The 19,749-nt window shown below is 42.2% G+C and overlaps 1 protein-coding gene across 2 annotated transcripts; it reads right to left on the bottom strand.

Moving 5' to 3' along the window:
- Nucleotides 1-3,017: 3,017 nt before the first annotated feature.
- Nucleotides 3,018-14,985, bottom strand: LOC147889069 (putative E3 ubiquitin-protein ligase XBOS34). 2 transcript variants are annotated; one of them, XM_087392624.1, is made up of 10 exons: nucleotides 14,677-14,985; nucleotides 14,288-14,391; nucleotides 13,167-13,281; nucleotides 12,940-13,020; nucleotides 12,730-12,818; nucleotides 12,535-12,626; nucleotides 5,291-5,369; nucleotides 4,952-5,045; nucleotides 4,742-4,827; nucleotides 3,018-4,431 (listed from the first exon to the last, which is right to left on the bottom strand). In XM_087392624.1, the coding sequence occupies exons 2-10, from the start codon at nucleotides 14,387-14,389 to the stop codon at nucleotides 3,652-3,654; spliced, it is 1,518 nt and encodes a 505-aa protein (XP_087248750.1). In that variant the 5' UTR covers nucleotides 14,390-14,391; nucleotides 14,677-14,985; the 3' UTR covers nucleotides 3,018-3,651. The 2 variants fall into 2 exon arrangements, with proteins under 2 accessions (XP_087248750.1, XP_087248749.1); XM_087392623.1 differs by having other exon boundaries at nucleotides 3,020-4,431; nucleotides 4,952-5,054; nucleotides 14,677-14,978.
- Between the last annotated feature and the right edge of the window lie 4,764 nt (nucleotides 14,986-19,749).

Raw genomic sequence — 19,749 nt, 5'->3', positions numbered from 1 at the left:
GCTGTACTTGAAGCAAGGGCAAGCTTCTCCTGCCATGTTTGGAACGCCAGAAAATTTCCATGATGATGGACATAAAGGAGGAAAGATATCCTTTGCTAAAAAAGATCAAAAGCAAATAGAATTCAATGTAGGCCACCAAAATGGATTGAACAATTCGGAGCCAAACATGTAAAGGCCAAGTGGCTAACTTCCAATATTCAAGCTTTTTCTTTAATTTGGCAAGGACCCAATCAATCTATTTACACACACACACACACACACACTTTTTTTTTTGGTTGAAATTTTTGATGCTTTATATTAGAGAGTAACTATCCCTAAATGGGATGTGTCAAAATACATCAAGAGAAGATCTCAGTATATGACAAGTATACATCAGAGTCTATGTAATGAGTTTGCAGACAATCATAGAGAGATTGTTGCAAGGAGTGCCTAAAAAAAGAGAAAGTTGGAAAAGTAGGATCACCAAAGACTCTATGATTTCTGTCTTTCCATAGAGTCCAGAGTGCCCAATAATGAACCCAAGTGAAATATAAATTAAACTCCTGTCTAAGTGGGTGATCCCAAAAACGCAGAAAAACTTCCCAAAAGTAGCATTTAAAGACCTGGTTCTCAAACCCTGCCCAAGGAAGCCCAAGAAATTACGAGTGTGGGAGTAATGCCATCGAAGATGAGGCACTGATTCCCGCGGAGCCAAACAGCTACGGCAAACAACCGAAGCAATATGTTTGCGTGCCAAAAGCTACCTAGACGAAAGAACCTCTAGCAAAACTCTCCACAAGAAAACACACTCGCACACACACATACACGCACGCACATGCGCACATACATAGATGTATATGTATATATATAGGACAATTCAAGAAATCATCTACATTCTAAACCCAAATGCATCATGTCCATTAATTTTAACATTATGCATCTTATACCATTTTGATAATAATTACATTTAGAACATAATAGTCATTGTTAGACTCCAAAGAAAATAGCATCCTTTGGCCTCGAGCCACACCATGTTGTTTTCCTTTAAAAAAAACACGATACACTACTCTTAGATTGCTATACTGAACATGATTCTAGAGAACAAATTTATAGATATAATTGTCAAAGCCTACCTTCAATGTCGTATTTGCAAAAGCAACATTTTTTGGCTCGACTTACAATGTTTCTTGTCTTTTCTTACAATGTCAATTGGGTGACACTTTTTGCAACTTCTTGTTCATAGATACCGACACTATCACCCATTGCCACAAGTGCTAGCATTCATCCTACAACCTTTTGACCAAATACACTGAGGGTTGACTCTCACCTCACCAAAATGCACTTATTGCATACCTGCTTAGAGGTGACAAGCACATCACCTTGGATAACCCCCTACAATTCAACACTTTCATCAAGTTCAAGCAATTTGTATGCACACTAACATGGGCCATTGGAAGATGCCAATATAATAAACCAAGGATGAGTCCATGCTTAAACACAAATCAGTGCATCTCCTCTCCTCTTCAAATCCAACTCCTCTTCCAAAAGCACCCAAAAACGTTTTGGACCAAGTCTTCTGCAAAAGCTAATTTGTACCGGAAGACTGAATCATTTCTTCGACAATACAAAAGTAAGTCAAGAGGAATCCATTTTGTCCATCTATAAGAAAATGTCAAACTTGCTCAAAGGAGTTGCTTACAAGTCCACAAAAATATGCCAATGCTTGTGAGCCATGGTTAGAAGCCTATTCCTCGTGTAAAAACGTCATACCATTCATTTTCTCAATTTGTGTGGGAGTGGAAGCTACAAGCTTGTGGTAGGCATGGTGGGTGCAATTATTTGATTTCGAAGCAAAGTGTGAAGGTGATAGAGAGGCAATCTTGTGCCAAGAGTGAGGACAAGCGAAGTGAGCCACCGGAGGCATTGTAAGGGTTTAATGCTACATTACCCTATTAAGAAAAGCATACACACTTAACAGTCTTGATCATCAAAAGCTTTCAAACACAACTTATCTTAAATACCAGAGTGGGAGAACTTCCCATTGGAATGGTCTCCATTCCTAGGGCCTCTTATGGATTGCACAGGACCTGTCAAATCCCTCAATGGCTCCGGATGAGAATTTTGGATGCTTTCTTCAAAATCCCCAGCGCCCCCCCCCCCCCCCCCGGAATTTTCTCTTGGTGACAAGATTTTTTCCTGCCTGCTCTGAAGACAATAGAAAAAGTTGGCATAGACAGAAATCCCATGCTTCTGCATAATGCCGTGCCTAGACAAGCCGCCCTTCCTCAGTAGTGGACCCAAAAATCCCATCAATGCTTACATCACTCCGTATTAGATACAGTAGTCATTGTTGCTCAGCTGGGGTTTCATTAATTGAGAAACAAACTATTCCTCAAGACAAGACAAGTCCTAGTGAAGAAAATGCTTGCCCGTTTGTACTCTGGTATTAAGAACAGCTTTGTAGATACCATGTTATTACTCCGGGAATCAGTTGTACTTCCCCCTATTTGAAGGCAGCTAGTTCTGCTTTTAACCGGCGTGGATTATTAGACCTAACAATCCACAATGTCCCTTTGCTGCCCCCAGTCTGGTAATCTCCAATTTCTCAGTAATGGCGAAGTCTGTCCTACAGCAGGGATCGCATCTAGCAAGCATAGGCATGGACAGTTAGCAAGCCTGTGTGAACACTTGGCCTTTGCACACCGTCACTTAAAAGGTCTCAACGATGGGCATAGTTAGATTTTAATTTCACCTGCATCCCTAAATCAATTTGGAAACATTTTTTTTTGCATTTGATTGAAGGTTTCTATGTTGAAGCTTCTATTCTTGGGGTCTAATTTGCTCTATAATTAATTGCATCATACAATCAAGCTAATTCAACCATATGATTCTGTTTCTTTCTGAGTCACCCAATCTTTCTTTCATTTAACAATTCGCTTCAGCACAAAAAACAACAAACTGATTTTTGCTTTTTAGCACACCAAAAAGTGCAGTTTTGTATGCTTAATTTATCCAGAGCTCCTGCCGTAGTTGAAGTACATAATGTCGTCTTACAAACTTTACACTTAAACAGCCAGTTCTTTTTAAAGACATAGCGTTAGTCAAACTCATTATGGCAATTAGAAAACTGCCTAACCAGTCAAAGTTTGAATTGGCTAGCCAGCCTCAAGAAATGTGAAGAGCCAAGGCAAAGTTTCAAGACTGCCTACACCAACCTCAATTCAAAGGTTCAACATCCCTATGCAAAGCTCTCTCATACAGAAGCTCATGATTGCCAGAAAAAGGCTCAATAAACAGATATTTGAACACAAAAGGACACCTGTGCACCCTTTGTAGGACATTGCAATGGCCAATAGCATACCAGCTACCACATTCCAAATCTGTGTATAAGATACCGAATTTCGTTCAATATTACAAGCACAGAAAATAACAGACCCAGATACACATCAAAACAGCCTGATGTCAGTTGTGATCTCGCACAAATAGGCACTTACACTTTGTATATATGCCGACAATCATGAGGAGGTAGGAAATTGAAAATGTCCAATGCTGACTCTGTTCACACTGAAGTTATCTTCTTAAGGTAGCTCCATGTACCATGATATCAACCGTAACTCATGTCTAAGCAGCAATGTAGCTGACCATTTCAGATGTCACGTACAGGGAAACCAATCACACTGCATAAACTTTTATCACTTGCTGAATCTGCTCTCTACATACCGGGCATCCCCATTTCTTAGCTCTTATTTCGGTCAAACAGTTCATGCAGCCTGCTAAATGTCCGCAAGGTACACATGCTCCTTCGGCAGGAGCATCCCAACAGACAACACACATTCCACCTGCTTTATCATCAGCACTCACATTAGCATTTGGAATCCTCTCATTTGGAGCAATTAATACGGGGTCCATCCCAGGTTCAGTAATGTCAACTGAGGGGTAACAGATTGGACCATCTGGAAGAGGTGGAGCAGATGGAAGAGCGGCAGCATGTCCCTGATCACTAGGAACATTTTGAGGCCTACTTGGTCCAGCTTCAGCAGGGCCCCAGCCATTATATGTGTTTTTCCCTCCCTCCCATCCACCATAACTTGTTTCTTTTGCTTTCTTGGGTTGATTTATTGAATCAGGAGGCCCCCAGCCTTTGTAGCTACCATCTGGAGCATCCCATCCTTTGTAATCGTTCAGTCTGGATGGATTAGGTACATCTGATGGAACTTCCTCTGTTGTCGTCTGAGCTGATGCCATTCTCTTATGTATAGGTTCAACCCCAGAAGGGTTCAGGTTCAAATTGGTAGGACTGGCTAATTTTGCAGACTGCAGGACTGGTTGTTTGGCTGAGGATGGCACCCCAGTTTGCTGCAAACCGGCTGGATGAATCTGTGGCAAGTTCCCCAGCTGCTGGCCTTCTGCAGGTAAACCATGGTTGTTGATGGGTACTGTTGCAATCTGCATCTGAAATCATTTGTACCACAATTTATCCACCAAAGCAGGTGAAACCAATTATCATCTAAAACCCAAATATTGTCACCAAAGGACAATCCAAGTTGAACTACTTCAACAAAGCTTGAAGGAACACAAAGATGCTACACAAAATTACTCAAGTGGCCACAGTGTCTCTGGAAGAAACTGCCCTCTAATGCCCAAATGCTTTAATGAATTCAGTGCTCAATCTACAAGCCTGACAAAATCCATCTGCATATAGAATCCCTCTACTTGAGCATTATCATCCCCATTAAAATTAACTTAGTGCCCATTTACTTACCTGAGGAATCCCTCTGCATGCTTTATACAATCTCTCTAGTTGAGCTTTATCACCCTCGTTCTCAGAAAGAAATTTATATTTTGTTTCTGGTTAAATAATCAAATGAATAAAACATTAGCATCAAAAAAAATATGGCAGCTCCTATTGCATGAGTCAGTTCAACCTTTACAAGTACTCATCTTTCAGAAGTAAAAGTTATGGGGAACATACTGTTGGTTTTATCTGTTATGTACAGTATAGGATCCGGAGTGTTGAATTTTGGCTCCTCTATCTCTGCTTTTGCAAGTGATATAGTTGTTCTAGGCTGTGGTACCTTCCATTCAATAAATTACAGCATAACTATGCATAAAGTCCAACCAGGAGGTCCTTCCATTGACATAGTCTAATCACCCGGGGATTTCCAGAAACCCAAAATAAAGACCTCTTTCCCAGCAGACCAACCCGAAAATACACTTACATGAAAAACACACTTCTAATATTCTTTTATATTTCCTAACACAGCACATCTTCCATAAAACATAGCAAAGCATCTTCAAGATTTTAGCAAACCTTGGGGGACTGGTATACAGCAAGCTCGTACTTTGGGGCCCTCATTGGATGGGACTCAGTTGGGAGCACCACCGCCCAACTGCATAACAAAGAACACAGACGATACATTACTGTCCACAAGTGCTTTGAATGTTCAAGGATGCTCTCACAAAAGTAAGAAAAATAATTCAACTATTTTTTTCTCCCAGAAAGAGAACCGTCTAATGAAACCTTTGAGAAAATACAAATTCAGCAATCTGTGAGGCACTGAAATGAAAAAAGTGCTAGCTATCCTGCAGCCCACCTCTCAGAGTCTCAGCTCGTGACCAGAGTACCCCGGAAGCAGGCACCAACAGCCAGGGGGGAGGGGTATACAACCAATGAATGCCTCGATCCGTGAGAATATAGAAGATACATGCAGACCAAGCCTTACAGAAACTCTCACAGATTTTGGCAGTCTTCCTAGAGTCCTCTGAAGCCCCACTCCCAGATGGCACGCGAAGTATTACCAAATACTGACAAGGGTTGCCATCAGGCGGGTCCGCTGCCCCCCACAACAAGACTGTATCAGGCCACCCATATATGCTAGGCGTGAAACGTGGTCCTCTAGTGAGGGCTCTGGGGACCATCAACTCAGAGAGGAGGTCTCAAGACCAGTGACCTTGCCATCAATGAGATAGGTCGGTGCCTTTATCAACCAAGCCACCATCCTCCAACTGAACACCCAGAATCCTAAGAGAGCCCACAGATCCTCCGAGCTGAGGGGCAGCTCCACAAGCAGTGTGCTGCTGTCTCCAAATCACCTGCCGAGCAACAATGACAGGTCCTATTTCTCCGCATCTGCACTAACCACAGGCCAATGTGTAGGCCCCTGTGCGCCAACAGCTAGAAGAAACAGGAAATCTTCCTCAGGGAGGGACGACATCAATGGGAACCTGCTGCTCTATCAAGTGTAGCTCCCTGGATGGCTCCAGGCTGAGGCCTCCAACTGTAGTCATCTGTGGTATATGAAAAGAAATCCTTTTCTCTGATCCTGTCTGAGCTCCCCAAGCCTGGATGGCCAAAACCACCCCTTGGGGATCCCACTGGAATCTATCAGAGGGAACGACCCTCCCAAAGCCACAAGCACCACTAAAAAGAACTCATCCCTGCAGGGTCAGAGGTAAATGGCCCAGCTCTTTCCTGTTTCCCAACCACTTTGACCCTCTTCCACTCCAAGCAGGCCAAGGCATCGTCCAGGGATTTGGGTCTGTAGGATCTGACTCTAGCACTGGGCTATGCTGTAGAAAACTATGTATGGATCAATGTACTCGGCCATGAAGAGGACTATGGATGGCACTCCTGTCCTAGAGAACTGGCCAAGCCATCAAAGGGGGGCAGTGGATCCAGGGGCTGCCCTAAGCCCCCTACACCAAGTCGTGAGGCTTGATTGTGTCAAAATCCTTAAGCCTGCCTCGAGCATCCCTCAAATGTGCCACTGTCCAAAGATGCTCTTCCATCTGCCCAAGGAGGCGGCACCAAGCTCCCAAAGAGAGAGTGGGACCACTATCCACTGTGCAAACCGATGTGCATGTAGTGGTCCAGCATGTGCCCCTCATAGTTGCGGACCTCAAGATGCCAACTCAAGGGCTGGCGCTCAAACCGGTGGAGAGGTGTCACCACATCCTCATTTAACTCTGACTCCTTCCCTATTAGAGGGGCTCTATGAAGGTCCACCGGTGAGCCTGCTACCATTGTTCTTAGGTGTAAGAAGCGTTCCTTAGAAGCCCCTATTGAAGCAGGAGATTCCAAGGCTACGTGCCTGGAGTGAGTCCTCTAACATGAGCTTAACAGATCTGCTCTCCATCTCTGAATCAATAATGCCCATAGTCACAAGAACCGTTTCATCTATTTTGTCGTTTCGACGTGTTTCGCTTCGTTTCGTCTTCTCAGACGAACCGGATAGGTTTCAAAATGATACTTAATATATATAAGGATAGGGGAAAAATAAGATATGTTATGTTCAAGTTTAGAGTTAACAAAGAGGAATACAAATCAAGACACCTAAAAGTGAAATTCAAAACACACACATTCCTCAAATTTATTTAAATTCGAGCTTTCAATCTCCTTTTTCAAGTTCGGATAGGTTTCAAAACGATACTGAATATATACAAAAATAGGGGCAAATAAGATATGTTATATTTAAGTAGAGAGTGAATAAAGAGAGATACAAGTCCAGCCACCTAAAAAGGAAATTCAAAACACCAACACATTCCTCAAATTTATTTAAATTCAAGCTTTCAATCTCCTTTCTCAAGTTTCAACTTCAGACCATTTAATATTTTGAGAGTCAAAACTTAAAAGCATATGGACTCTAGAAAAAACGTGGCAAAAACATGTATTTTGATTTGGGCGAAACAAAGGTTTCGTTGGGAGCATTTTGTCTTGTTTCAAAACGTTTCGTCTGTTTAGTCGTAGGTTTTCATGTGACTATGATAATGCTCAGCCCTCCATCCGCCTAATGGAGGACCACTGTTTGCCAAGCAACCCTCACTCTAGTCGTCTGTGCGCCATCTTATCCTGCCCCAAGGAGGTTCCAAACCAACCTCCTAGGCTGTCCCCTACAAGAACTTCACTAGACCCATAGGGGTTAAAACTTCTTCACAAAGGAAGGATACTAAAAGAAGAAGAGGGAGATGAAAGGAGGGAGGGAATGGAAAGACAAAAAGGAGGGAGAGGATGAAAAGAATGGAGAGGGGGAAAGGGGGGAATGGAGAGGCACGAATGAAAGGAAGTTGGCAAAAAAGGGAAGGGAGGGTAAAGAAGAGGGAAAGGAGGGGGAATGGACTAAGGGAAAAGACAAGGAAAGGGGAGAGGGGAGAAAGAAAGAAAGATATACACAGAAAAGCGAACTCATACAAGCCTCAATGGGCTGAAGCAAAGGGTATGCTAGGACCCTTGCCGAGTACTAATCTATGCTAATAGAACCATAATCGTAGAAAAAAAAAGTCAACTACAACTGCAGAATGGGCCATATCAATCAATCTATCCAAGCGTTGGGACGAAACCGAAGCCAGGTACAGTGATGGCTCTCTGGTGGGCTGCGAAGATGTCTCGTATCTGAGAGAAAAGGGGGAATTGGGAGAACAGTAAGGGAAAGGAGTTAGAAGAACAGCCTTGAGCTGCAAGTGGAGCGTGCACAAGAATCGCACTGCAGCCAGTGTGTGCAAGTACAAACTCTCAAATGCCCACGACTATACATAGAGGACCTCCCTTCCCTGCCCACATAGAAGAGCTGAGACGATAGTGCCTGTCCTCGACTGCTGCCTAATTTTCCTCGAAGTCTCAGGGTGATTTGCCCTTGACTCGCAAACAAAATAGACATCCAAGTTTACCTATGAACCGAATCCAATTTGGAACCCTGCCTTCCGGAACTGTTTCCAAGCTTCCTATTCATCTGGTCCACCTCTGTTCGATGGAGGCTCAATAGATATGTTGCCTATTCGACAAAGACTTCGAAGCAATGACATGGTAACTATTCGACAACCAAACCCTATCTGATGACATAGCAACTATCCAACTGTTGTGCCAGATTTGATGATGTGCAACCGCCAGGATATCCCAACAAAATAAGGTCATTGAACTAATAACTTGAGTGTAAATATTTCCTTAGGATCCAGAATGAGCCATAGTAGTATTGACCGCAGCTTGGGAAACATGGACTTGACAATGAGGAGGTACAGACAGTAAAAACATATTACCTATGTTTATTAGCCGAGTGTTAATACCGCTCTTGCGCTTTGCACATGTGATCCCATACTTGTAGCCGGTATGTCTTGTATTTCCTACAGAATTTGATATGCAAGCACCACTCTATGTTGGATAATTGGCTGGTATAATCAAAGTGTGGCCATAAGCTACTTGGAAAGGTGGCATATAATGGCACCGTGGAAAGAGCTTTTATAAACGAATTCTATAAGCATACTTTTAATAGATATTTCATTCAAAGAAATGTACATTCATAGCCGTCCAAAGTGGAGCGGCTACAACTCAAAACTAGAAGCAGCAATAAAAGACTTCTAACTGGGCCAGAGGAAGGTTCCCAACACACACACACACACACACACACACTCACACACACACACAAGTACAAAATAGTATTCCCAAGCAGATAGATATAGTGGAGTGACATTTTTTCTAAGACTTGATTGACGTGTTCAATCTATCCATCTGACTCTAGATGATATTCTGAGCTGAAATGTAATGTACCTACATACTTAAAGAAATAAGTCCAAAAGTTACTCGTAAACTTGGGATCTATGTCTATATGATGTTTTTGATAGGCCGTGACATCACAAGCCTGATGAAGTCCATCGTAATACTCTTCCCATGGTTCAGTAGGAACAGAAAGGGTTGAAGAAATCTTAAATTTATCAGCATCTGTTGACAAGAAAGGCATGAATAATCATCTTGATGATGATGCTTGTTATTTGTGGCCAATAGCAAGTAGCACTAAGAGGTAAAAAGCATTCGTGATATATTAAACCATGGCCTAATCCTGCATGTTTATAGGAGAGCTTGAGCCAATAGATACATGCATCCACTTTTCTTGAATTGCCAAACTTGCTTAGTTTTGAGCTGGTTTTCGTAAAGGAATCCAAGGGACAGATTTTTGACATAACAAGAAACAACCAGTCCAATCGGGAGGTGGGAAAAAAAGTTGCCTTACTGTTTACCCTTTGGAGAAAGTAAGGTACCTTCCAAGGGATTGTTATTTGCCCTCCTATGACGTGTGATACAAGAACAAAAGGCACCCCAAACCAATCTGCGAGGAAGGCACTAAGGCAGAAACGAGGGCACCAAGGGTCAATAGAGAACATTGTCCTCAGATGCGCCAAGGATATCACAGCTCAGCATAATCCTGAGAAGGGCTCAAAGCATTTGCTCTAAGAATGGATCAACGGCTTGCAAGACAAAGAGAGTGGTCAGGTGCCAAATATATAGAGGTGTTTGTGGTTGCTGGAAATTCCACCGGCCTCAAAATCCTTCAGAAAAATTCCAAGGGATGAGATCTAGACCCCAAATTTTAATGTAGTTTTGAACATAGAGGGTCCAAACTCCAATGTATAAATACTTTTGTTTTCAAAAAGTTATGTGGAAAAGTCAGGACCACCCACACTGGAATCAAACCCAGATTCTCCATTTAAGACATGTTTCCATATACTCCTTTCCGACTGGTTCTACCCCTATCCATATAAGATGAGAGAAAGAGACCTCCCAATTTCCTGATGAGTGGTCATGCGAGCTTTATAGGCGACGAAGGGAGCTGTGGGGCAAGTGTATAGGCAGGAGTGAAGATGAAGAGATCGATGGTTTGGCAGGAAGGCATATTTCCACAGAGAGAGTGGAGAAGCAGAGGGGCTGTAGATAAAACTTAAAAGGGAAGCAAGGACGAGAGAGCTGAGCTTGCTGAACGCCTAAAGAGTCTCCTGGCTTGAGTGGTCACGCAAGCTTTAAAGGCGACGAAGGGAGCTGTGGGGCAAATGTATAGGCAGGAGTGAAGATGAAGAGATCGATGGTTTGGTGGGAAGGGATATTTCCACAGAGAGAGTGGAGAAGGCAGAGGGGCTGTAGATAAAACTTAAAAGGGAAGCAAGGACGAGAGAGCTGAGCTTGCTGAACGCCTAAAGAGTCTCCTGGCTCCTCACAAAGATAGTCCATAGAAGGGTCCCTACGTTCTGCAGCTCCTGATGATGCAAGATGTGGGGCGTAGTTTCTTTCCTCACTCTTTCTTGTGGAGGTTGAGAAAGCAAAGGGCTCAGGGCCATTTTGCAAGGTGGACTAAGTTCACTACGTCAGCCATGTAGCACATTTTCTACACAAGTGTTTGTTCCAGCAAGCGGCTAAGGAACAACAAGCGGCTAAGGAAAAATAATTGCCACATCAGAGCCAAATCATGGAAGAAGTCACTCAACATCCTTCTTGAATGCCATGTGGGTCATGTATTTATGCTTCAATGCGCTGCTGGCTTGATCCCAAAATTTATCAAGCATCCTAGCCTTGGCTGTGTGTCCATATTGCTAGTAATTTGGCCATAGACGGGACTCAATTGATGATGAGGCTTGAAAGTGATGTGCCATACATCCCAAGCTCACTTGATGGAGCAAGAATTCGTGAACCAGATTATTCATCTCAATTCTGCTGACAGCCATTTGTCAATCCTTGCAGTCCTCACAGAGCACTCAACGTTGAAGCCAGCCAGCTCACTACATGTTTCTTTGCCAGACTCAAGTAATTAGAAACGAAACAGGTTTATAAAAATGAATAATTGCCATGGTATGTTTCCAGTAAAATACTTTCCAGGATGACATTTTGTTCTTGCATTGTGTCACATGCATTCCAGCACTAGGGTGCATTGTGACAAACATTCAGACCCAATATATTTTGTCGTATGCTATGACCCCTTTGTGAGCCCTGGTCCAGGGACGAGTCACGCACGTGCTACACGAGTCCATTCCCAATCCCCAAAGTCAAAGGCTGCGGCGGAGCAGTTGGGGCTGCAAGGGCAAAGTGTTGCAAGGTATCCACCCAGTAACAAGTTCAGTAGAGGGGAAAGTCACGTGCACCCATGCCAAGCACAGGCACCAGTAACACCTAGCTGCACAGACATCATTTCGCAGCATATTCGCAGGTTTTTTGGCCATTCCAACAGCCTATTTGCAGGCCAAGATCTAAATTACATGGACTAACAGACGAAGTAGTAACTGAAGGAATACGAAGTTTCAGGCAACTTTTTGGCAAGAACTATTCACGCCTATAGCTTGGCTGAATTTTGCGTAATACTACCAAACAAATGGCTATCGGCAATTGCACATCTTCCAGGCACTTGATTGCACCTGACGACTGACAACTGCAAACCCAAATTGATTGCGCCAATGGCTCCTACAGGAATTGTGGTTTGACCTGGGAGCTCAATCTGACAACGTTTGCATGCTCTGACACTTTTTGCTACTTGATGATTTCACAGTTTGGCAGCCATCATCTAGCTGATGGTTTCACCACCGTTTGGCACCTGTTGGGCACCACTTGTTGGAGTGTTCTACTTGGAATTGTTGGATGATTGATGTGTTAATAGTGTTTTTCTACTGGATATTGATTGTGGGTTTGAGAAATTGACAAGAGTAATAGAGTTTCACTTTCTTTTAGTGAAGAAATGCCTCATGGGAACAAAATAAGTCACAATTTACTATGCATGACATAAGGAGATGCAAGCAAGGTATGATTACATCTTCTTAGTGACCAAGTTGGGTGCAAGCGTCTCCAAAATACCCAAACCTGAAAGCTCCCGCAGCATTCCACTGAAAAGGCACAGGCGCTCCTGAATTCAAAAAGAGAAACCCAAATAACATGGATTCAGAACGTAGCACAAGACAGTATGTACTATGTATGCTTACCATTTAAAAGAAGCACTCAAGACTGACCTCAAGCAAGCGCACAACAGAAACATGGCTCCTGCTTCTTGCCATTTCAAGCGGAGTTTGACCATCATCGTTAATTGCCAATGGATCAGCTGTAGATAAAAATAGCCCAAGTCTGATGCCAGCATGTAGACACGTGTTTCACATTGGCAATAAAGATTTGTTTAATCTGCTTAAAATCAGCTGGTCACAGAAAAGCCTGCAAAGACTGACCTCCACGTGAGAGAAGCAGTGTCACAGTTTTTTCAAGGCCCCTCTTTGCAGCATGGTGCAATGGAAAACCTCCATGTATTCCTACATAGCCATTAGAAATCCCTTTAGCAGCAAGTTTAATCACAGTATGATGCCTATTGATTGATAGACAACTATCTCCTTTATCCTCAAACCTAAAAGAACATGACAACAATAAGATGGTGATGCAACTTCAAGAAGAAAAGCACCTGGCCTGTAGGCATTGATGTTAGCACCCAGGTTGAGTAGTGTTAGAGCCATGTCCAAAAGCTCACCACGTGTGCAAGCCAGAATAAGTGGCGTCCTTCCTTCTTTATCAATCCACTAAGCACCAGGAATATCATGATTTTACAGACAGATTGTTAGAGTCCTCCTTTCTAATGATAACAAAATGCATCAAATGAAGCCTTCTTAGCAAATTGAAAGGAGAAAACTATTCACATAAAGAACATTTCGTACCAAATATCTAAAGTCAACTTCTTTACCAAAAATTCATGACTTTTTTATGCTAGGTTTTATCTGGACGAATCCCGAGCCATGTTATAATGAAGATATTACATAAGAACCTTCTCACATCATCCACAGCGTTACCAATCATCAAGTACAAGGTTGCCTATTAGATTCTTGACTACACGATCAAAAGCAATCAGGAGTCATGACCAAAAGTTCATCAAACAAATGCATCCTTGAACTGGTCTGTATACCGTGAACAATGGTGTAGAATTCCCAAATCTGCTCCGTCAACAGGCAGTAGCTTTCCTTATTGTTAAATAACTAGTGGGTGCGTTGATATATGCAACACTTACTACTCGTCCTGCTATTGCCTCTTAGATGAGCCTATTCACTTAAAAGGACGCTCTTCCCTGCAGTGGCAGAGGTGCTATAGATAGCATTAGGGGTTTGACATAGATTTGGAGCTTCAATCCACAAAGAGATATGATTATCATCTTGTTGGTCTCTACCAGGTTCATTCTCACCACTTTGGGTGGTTGTCTCTTTCTTTTTGAAACCAATATTTGGTAGTAGGTGCAGCAATGCAGACATTATGACCGAATATGTGACGCATGCAACCCTAGAGTTTAGCGTTGCATGATTCAAGTCCAACAGCCAAGGTGCTAAAATACGACGCAATAAAGGTACGATATCATTAGACAGGCCTGGAGGGAAAATGCAAGAGTATGCTGGTGTCTCTCCGTACCAGAGAAACTATCCTTATTTGATGTTCAATCGCACCATAGAATCACATCATTTCTGTGAGTCCCGATCCAGCAGTTGCAGACTGGACCGAAATAGTCCACAAATAACACTTCAAGAAAGTTTTAACAAAAACCTCTAATGAAGCCCCGTTCCGACGGAGTGCCTTGACACCATCATAGTTTCCATTTTGTACTTCTTGATAAAGCAACTCATCTTTAGACTGACCGGCACCCATTCCTGCACTTACCACCAACAGTATGGAAGCTTAGCTGAAAGGGACAAAGAAAAAGCGCTGCATTCTGCTCAAAATTAACGTGAAACAGACAACCGCTTTCACAAGCAAATTCTGGCATTTGTAAATTCATTCGGTCGCTGCTAATTCCTAAAAACTGGGCTTGCTTAATGATAGCATAATCGGGTTCCGTAGGAGTCTGCAAGCGACGGCCACAAGAAAAGTCGTTTCACCGAAATATGAAAGACCTGTGCGAGCCAGGCACACACACAGTCACGCCATGGCGTTACCTTAATCCGTCGAAATTGCGCTCCTGGACGATTGTTCCAACTCGAAAAACTTCTACAAGAAGAATGGATGGAAGAGCAAATTGAAAGTAAGAAAGGACAATTGAAGGGGATAAGGGCAGCTAATTAGTCAAGAATGAGGAAGAGACGAAGGAAGGAGGATGAGATCGCCATAGCCACAGCCATAGCCATAGCCATAGCCCTAGTCACAGAGCTTGGTCAAGGGATTGATTGCTTGGGCAGCAAGCTTCATAGGAAGCCACCTAGCATTGCAGACTTGTCACCACCACAGGTAAAGATGGTGTTTCTTTCTTTTATATTCTTTGGAGTCTTTTTGGGCTTTGCAATCTTTCCTTAGGCGGTTTTAGAATGTGGCAGACTTCAAAGAGAGTATCCCGGACCGTCATATGTCCGACCAATGCCGTGACCTTGCCTAGCGCTCAGCACTTCTTTGGTTTGCAACAAGAGCATGTGTATGGCACTTTCACTTATGTTTAATAGTAACCATTGATAGAGTAGTCAAACTAAGAATCGGTTGCTTATGTTCACTTATGTTTGGTAGTGACCATTGATAGCATAAGTTTTGCTAGAGGAAATAACTCGAATAGACAAGCTATCCATATGACATTGTGGCATTTGAAAGATGCTATCAAACACAATAAGAGAATGGCTACCACACATGAAGATACAAAGATTTAGTACATGAATGCCAATCTTGATAAGAGAATGTTTTATACATCTTAGAATTGTCTGTAAGCGTGCCTACCAAACATTTACTATGTAAATTCCAATCTTGATAAGAGAATGTATTATACATCTTAGAATTGTCTGTATGTGTGCCTACCAAACATTTAGTACGTAAATGCCAATCTTGATGAGAGAATGTATTATGCATGTTAGAATTGTCTATATGCGTGCCTACCAAACATTTGGTTTATAAATTCAAGAGCATTCATGCACATTGGATAAACACTAGAATATAGAAGTATATTGGTGATGAGTACAAATTAACTGTCAACAAGGATATCATAGTGAACCTAATTGATGGATTATAATGAGATTTTTGCCAAGTGTTATATATACCAATACTAGCCAATAATTTAATACCCATGGCGAGAGCCACTTATCAAAATATCGGGGTCCTCTTTAGCGATAAGAAATGCATAATGTTTGATTAATGTGGCATTCATGCACATGTGTAAGAGACGATACTATGTACAAGCTAGCAATGATACAACCTTGCAAGACAATGTGCGCAATTGCTCAAAGTGAAGAAAATTTATGGCAGCAGAGCTTGGAACCTGAATTTCCAATCATTGCAACTATGGAGAAAAACAATATGGTACATGGTCTACCAAAGGTTAACAAATGGGAATCATATTAAGGATGTGTATATGGCAAGCAACACGTGAAACCATTTCCTACTAGAGGAGGAACCAAGGCACATGGTCCATTAGACTTGGTTCACATAGATAATGCGAGATACGTGCCAAACATACCATCAATGGGAGGAAGTACATATGCCATCATTGGGAGGAAGCATACATTTTGTTACTTTCATTAATGATTATACCATAAAAGTCTTTGTATACTTCATGTGAAAGAGATTCGACACTTTCGAAATGGTCAAGGCCTTAAAGATAATTGGTGAAGCTCAATTACAAATAAAATTCAATGTTGAAAAGTGATAGTGGCAGAGAGTACTTGTCTTGGTAGTTTGCCGAGTTTTGCAAGAGTGATGGCATCTTGAGACAAATTACTACAACAAAATATTATAGAACAAAACCTACTAGTGCCTCGATTTGTCCTCTGGCCCTTTGCTTCACTTGGGTGTGCAAGGCAGAGTGCCTTTTCTAGATAATCAGTGATGATTCGCTTTGCAACAAACGAGTGCAAATGGATATGCAAGCATGTAAGTAGCCCTAAGAGTTTGAGCTGTCATTGATGCCCACAATGTCAAGGACTTGCCAGCAAACATTGCTTATTGCACATCGAATGAAGTCTAACCAAGGGACGCATCTTGCCTATCTCCCTCTATATCCCCCCCTAAACATTGAGCATCGATATAGTGAAGAAGCTTCGAGAGACAGTGGCAACCCATCGAACGACACTATTGGACAACTTTATGTGACTTCAGAACACACATGTCACCATCATCCTTGCCTTGAAGGGTTGTGAAAGACCAATTTTATAAAATGCATTGGGTGTTAGGGCTAGTGGCCATGCAAATCTTCAACCCCTAGTTTAAATGCAATGAGCCGCCAATGCCTCCACACATGGACAACACTTGTTGGCAATACTTGGAGTAGCAAAGAGAGATTCAAGCCATAAGGACATGGCGGCTTTTGAGCAAGGGTTGGGGCAAATGTTGACCCAAAATTATGGGTTTTCAATTAGGTGTTTCTCCAAATCTACCCAATCACTATGTGCTCGTGCTGCTTTGGCTCGGTTCTTGTGGTGCTTGTTACAGTGCTTTATTTGTTTGGGCTCCTCTCTCAATGCCTTGGTCTCGTTCTTTGCCTCATCCACTTAGCAAATTGTTGTGCACTCCTCTATGCACTTGTGACTTCGATCTGCCATTTTTTTTATCTTCTTCAAAGGATGCTCATAGCACGTAGTCTCTCATTCTCTTCCATTCTTCTTGTTTCATATTCAACTACCCATGGTGGAGCAAAGCTCTATGTGATGCAACACACTAAATTGTGAGAATGTATTGTGAATGTATCTCAATTTTCAGTGAGTCCCCCTTTTGTTGCAATCGTTATATTAATCTTTGTGCATGGGGCCCTCAACACCTTGTAAGGCAACCACTCCTCTCCTATGGGGAAGAAAATCAAGGATCTAACTCTAGTGGCTTTGGCTAGGCCTTTCTCCTCTGAAGGGCCTGCTCTAGGATTGCCCCTTTGTTGTTCTAGCTCAGCTAGACCCTTTCCCTAGTTTTTTGGCTTTGGTGGCTAGGGCTGCTCCAAAATGGGTTGACCTTATTCCATCAGTGGTGGATACTCCTTTGGTTGGCTAGTGGGGTGATTGCTTGCTCCAATTGTCTATGTAATTCATTGAATAAGCCTTTGAGAATATTGGTGGCGAATGGCTTTTGGTTTCTTCTATGCTTCATGCCAAGAGGCAGAGGTGTACCCCACCTTGCTTTGATTTTTGTTTACCTGACTTGAGCTTTGCCATTACGTCATTGATCTACAAAATCAACTGTTTTGCCCAATTGACCTTGGCTCCTCTTGCCAGCTTGAGTGCCTTCTAGACTAGCATTTGGGGCACATAGGTGTCCAGCATCTTGAGTTGTATTCTTTCAACACACTAAATTGCAGGATTGCATTGTGAGGGTATTTCAATTTTCAGTGAGCCCCACTTCCATTGTCTTAGTCTTTAAGGTCTGTCAAATTGTGTGCTCAAGTCTACCTTGACTTGATCTATCATCTTCATGTTGTTGTATAGAATTATCAAATCATCCACATAAATTGCAAAGTTGTCAAATTTATATTTAGATTTAGACTGTATAACCCATGATCATCTTCACTTTTGGCAAATTCTTTCATCTTGAAGTATGCATCAATTTTGTTATATCAAGCTCTTGGAGCTTGTTTCAAACCATAAAGTGCTTTCTTCATTTGTCATACTATATGTTCTAGGTGGTTATTACAAATACAGTTCTTTCCTTAAAACCTCCATTGAGAAAAGATGACCTGACATTAATTTTATGAACATGCAAGTCCGAGATCCCTATAATTAACAATAGTAACCTACTTATCTTCATTCTAATTATTAGTGTAAAAGTTTTCTCAAAATATACTCTTTCACGTTGAGAGTAACCTAATCTAGCCTCTCATCTACTATTGTGCCATTTCCATTTAATTTAATTTTGCGAATGATTTACAAGACCAACTTTGGTTTTATTTACTATGGGTCCACAAGTTCCATGACATAAATTTTTATAATGCTGTCAGATTCTTACACCATGTTTTGATTCCCATGTTTTGACCAGGTTACTTTTTTAAGCCATGGTTTGAATCTTATGTCTTGACCAGGTTATTTTGTTGAGCCCCGAAATCAACATATTGGGGATTCAACTATAGTAATAAAGAATGCGTCGAGAAAAGGGAGATGATCGAGTAGAGGAGAAATAGGGAAAAGGTGGGAATGATTCCTTCCCACCCATCAACATAGCCTACAATTTCAAACTCAAGATAGTCGTCGTGCTAAGCGACAAGAGCGAGGTGGTAGGGGGTGCTACCGCTTACATAACCTTGTCCCCATACCATTTACATACGCTACATTACCAAAAAGGGAGGGGCATGGCCCTTGAATGATTTATCTTTTTGCACAAAAGAGCAATCATCATGGATGAAGTGCATCAAGGTGTGGCCAATCATCATTTCTCCACCAAAGTCATAGTATGAAAGATCCTAAGTGTATGACTACAGTGCAGCATCATATATGCAGATGTTGCAAAATGCTACAAGAATTTGATGCGTGTCAATGAGAACCTTCTAACAATAGATACCATTACGACCAACTTACCCATGAGAACCATTCCAAAAGTGGGGATTGGATTTGATTGGTCCACAAAGTGGGCACGCATCTGGCAAAAACTGATAAATCATGGTGAAGATTGATTATGTTACCAAGTGCGGTGAAGCAAAAGCCCTAATGGACAACATAATCAGAAGCACCACAAGATCCTTGTATGAGAATATCATATGCAGATTTGAGTGTTCCATTGAAATCTGTGGGGATTAAAGGTCACTGTGCCTTTACCCCGGTTATGTACAATACTCAAACACATATATAAATGAATGAAAAAGAAGATTAGGGTGGTTCTGAACCCACCAAAACTTGTGTGGCTCTCTGTCTCTCTCCCTCCTTCTTCCGTTCTTGCTTCCATTGAGAGCACTCTCAACTGGTATCAGAGCCCGGGTGATCTAGCTGAGCGTGCGTGAATGCTTGGAAGCTCAGTAGCTCTGTGGGAGGAAGGAGAAGCTTTGTGGAAAGCTTTGTGGGTGACTTTACTTGCATCCGAGTGTGCAGAGACCTTGGAGGAACCTTTGGAAAAGTCACTTTGGC

Source organism: Dipteris shenzhenensis, chromosome 21 (assembly GCF_047967505.1).
Source record: "Dipteris shenzhenensis isolate YYH24624 ecotype China chromosome 21, Dip_SZ_1.0, whole genome shotgun sequence".
NCBI lineage: Eukaryota > Viridiplantae > Streptophyta > Polypodiopsida > Gleicheniales > Dipteridaceae > Dipteris > Dipteris shenzhenensis.
Note: the sequence above shows the minus strand (reverse complement) of the source record. Positions and strands in the feature narration are given on the sequence as shown.